At 35.1% G+C, this 979-nt stretch overlaps 1 protein-coding gene across 1 annotated transcript; it reads left to right on the top strand.

Annotated features, from left to right (window-relative positions):
• Positions 1-353: 353 nt before the first annotated feature.
• On the top strand, positions 354-743 carry LOC122434816 (60S ribosomal protein L39). The gene has a single exon (XM_043458538.1). It carries the CDS (start codon positions 418-420, stop codon positions 571-573), a length of 156 nt encoding a protein of 51 aa, XP_043314473.1. The 5' UTR covers positions 354-417; the 3' UTR covers positions 574-743.
• The last annotated feature ends 236 nt before the right edge of the window (positions 744-979 follow it).

Below are 979 nucleotides of genomic sequence, written 5' to 3'. Positions count from 1 at the left end.
AAACATTAGAAAATGATATAAACAAAATAGCATAAGAAGAAGAAGAAATGTGATTAATCCGAGGTAAGTCAGGATAAGAGGAGCAAAGAAACAATGGACAGATGAAACAAACAGAAAAAAATAAAAATGCAACTGCATTATTCATTACATTCATATAAACAAACTAAATGCTACTTACCAGAAACATTTTACATAAAAGGATACAGACAGATTGAAAGTAAAAGGATGGAAAATATACCATGCAAACACCACCACCAACAACAAAGCTGTCATGGTTATATTAATGTCAGACAAAATAGTCTTTAAGGCAAGAGGTATTACTGGAGATAAAAAGGCACATTTTGTGATGACAAAAGTGTCAGTTCAGCTCTTTTCTCTTCTCCGCCATCCTATGTGCGGTTGAGTTCTGTCCGCACCATGTCTTCTCACAAGACTTTCAGGATCAAGCGATTCCTGGCCAAGAAGCAAAAGCAGAATCGTCCCATTCCTCAATGGATTCGAATGAAAACTGGCAATAAAATTAGGTACAACTCCAAGAGAAGACATTGGAGAAGAACCAAGCTGGGTCTATAAGAAGCGTCACATAAAAAGTGGCACACATGTTAAGATCACTTATTTAAGCAGCCGTATCACAGTGAGAACATCACTACTGTAATGCTTGGCTCCTGATGTTTCTTATTTCCTCAAAACTATCAGTCTGAGACCAGTAATAAATATGATACGTTACGTTGGAAAAAAAAAAAGTGTCAGTTCAAAAGGGAGACAACAGTCCTTGTTCTATGAGGTAGATACTTTATTTTTTATTATTCCAATTTTCATAGGTGAAGAATCTAAATCACAGAAACATTATGAGACCTACACAGTACATAATGGACCGAGAACAAGCTTCTGCTTTTAAATATTGCACAGTATTCTCTGGCAAAAACAAAAATAAAATGAACCAAAACCAAAAAACAAATCATTTCTCTTCCTGATTGAA

Source organism: Cervus canadensis, chromosome X, assembly GCF_019320065.1.
Source record: "Cervus canadensis isolate Bull #8, Minnesota chromosome X, ASM1932006v1, whole genome shotgun sequence".
In the NCBI taxonomy this organism is placed as follows: Eukaryota; Metazoa; Chordata; class Mammalia; order Artiodactyla; family Cervidae; genus Cervus; species Cervus canadensis.
The sequence above is the reverse complement of the archived record's forward strand: the minus strand, read 5'-3'. Positions and strand labels throughout refer to the sequence as shown.

Excerpts from the sequence above, each read along its gene's own strand:
- LOC122434816 (XM_043458538.1), top strand. The coding sequence starts at position 418 with ATGTCTTCTCACAAGACTTTCAGGATCAAGCGATTCCTGGCCAAGAAG.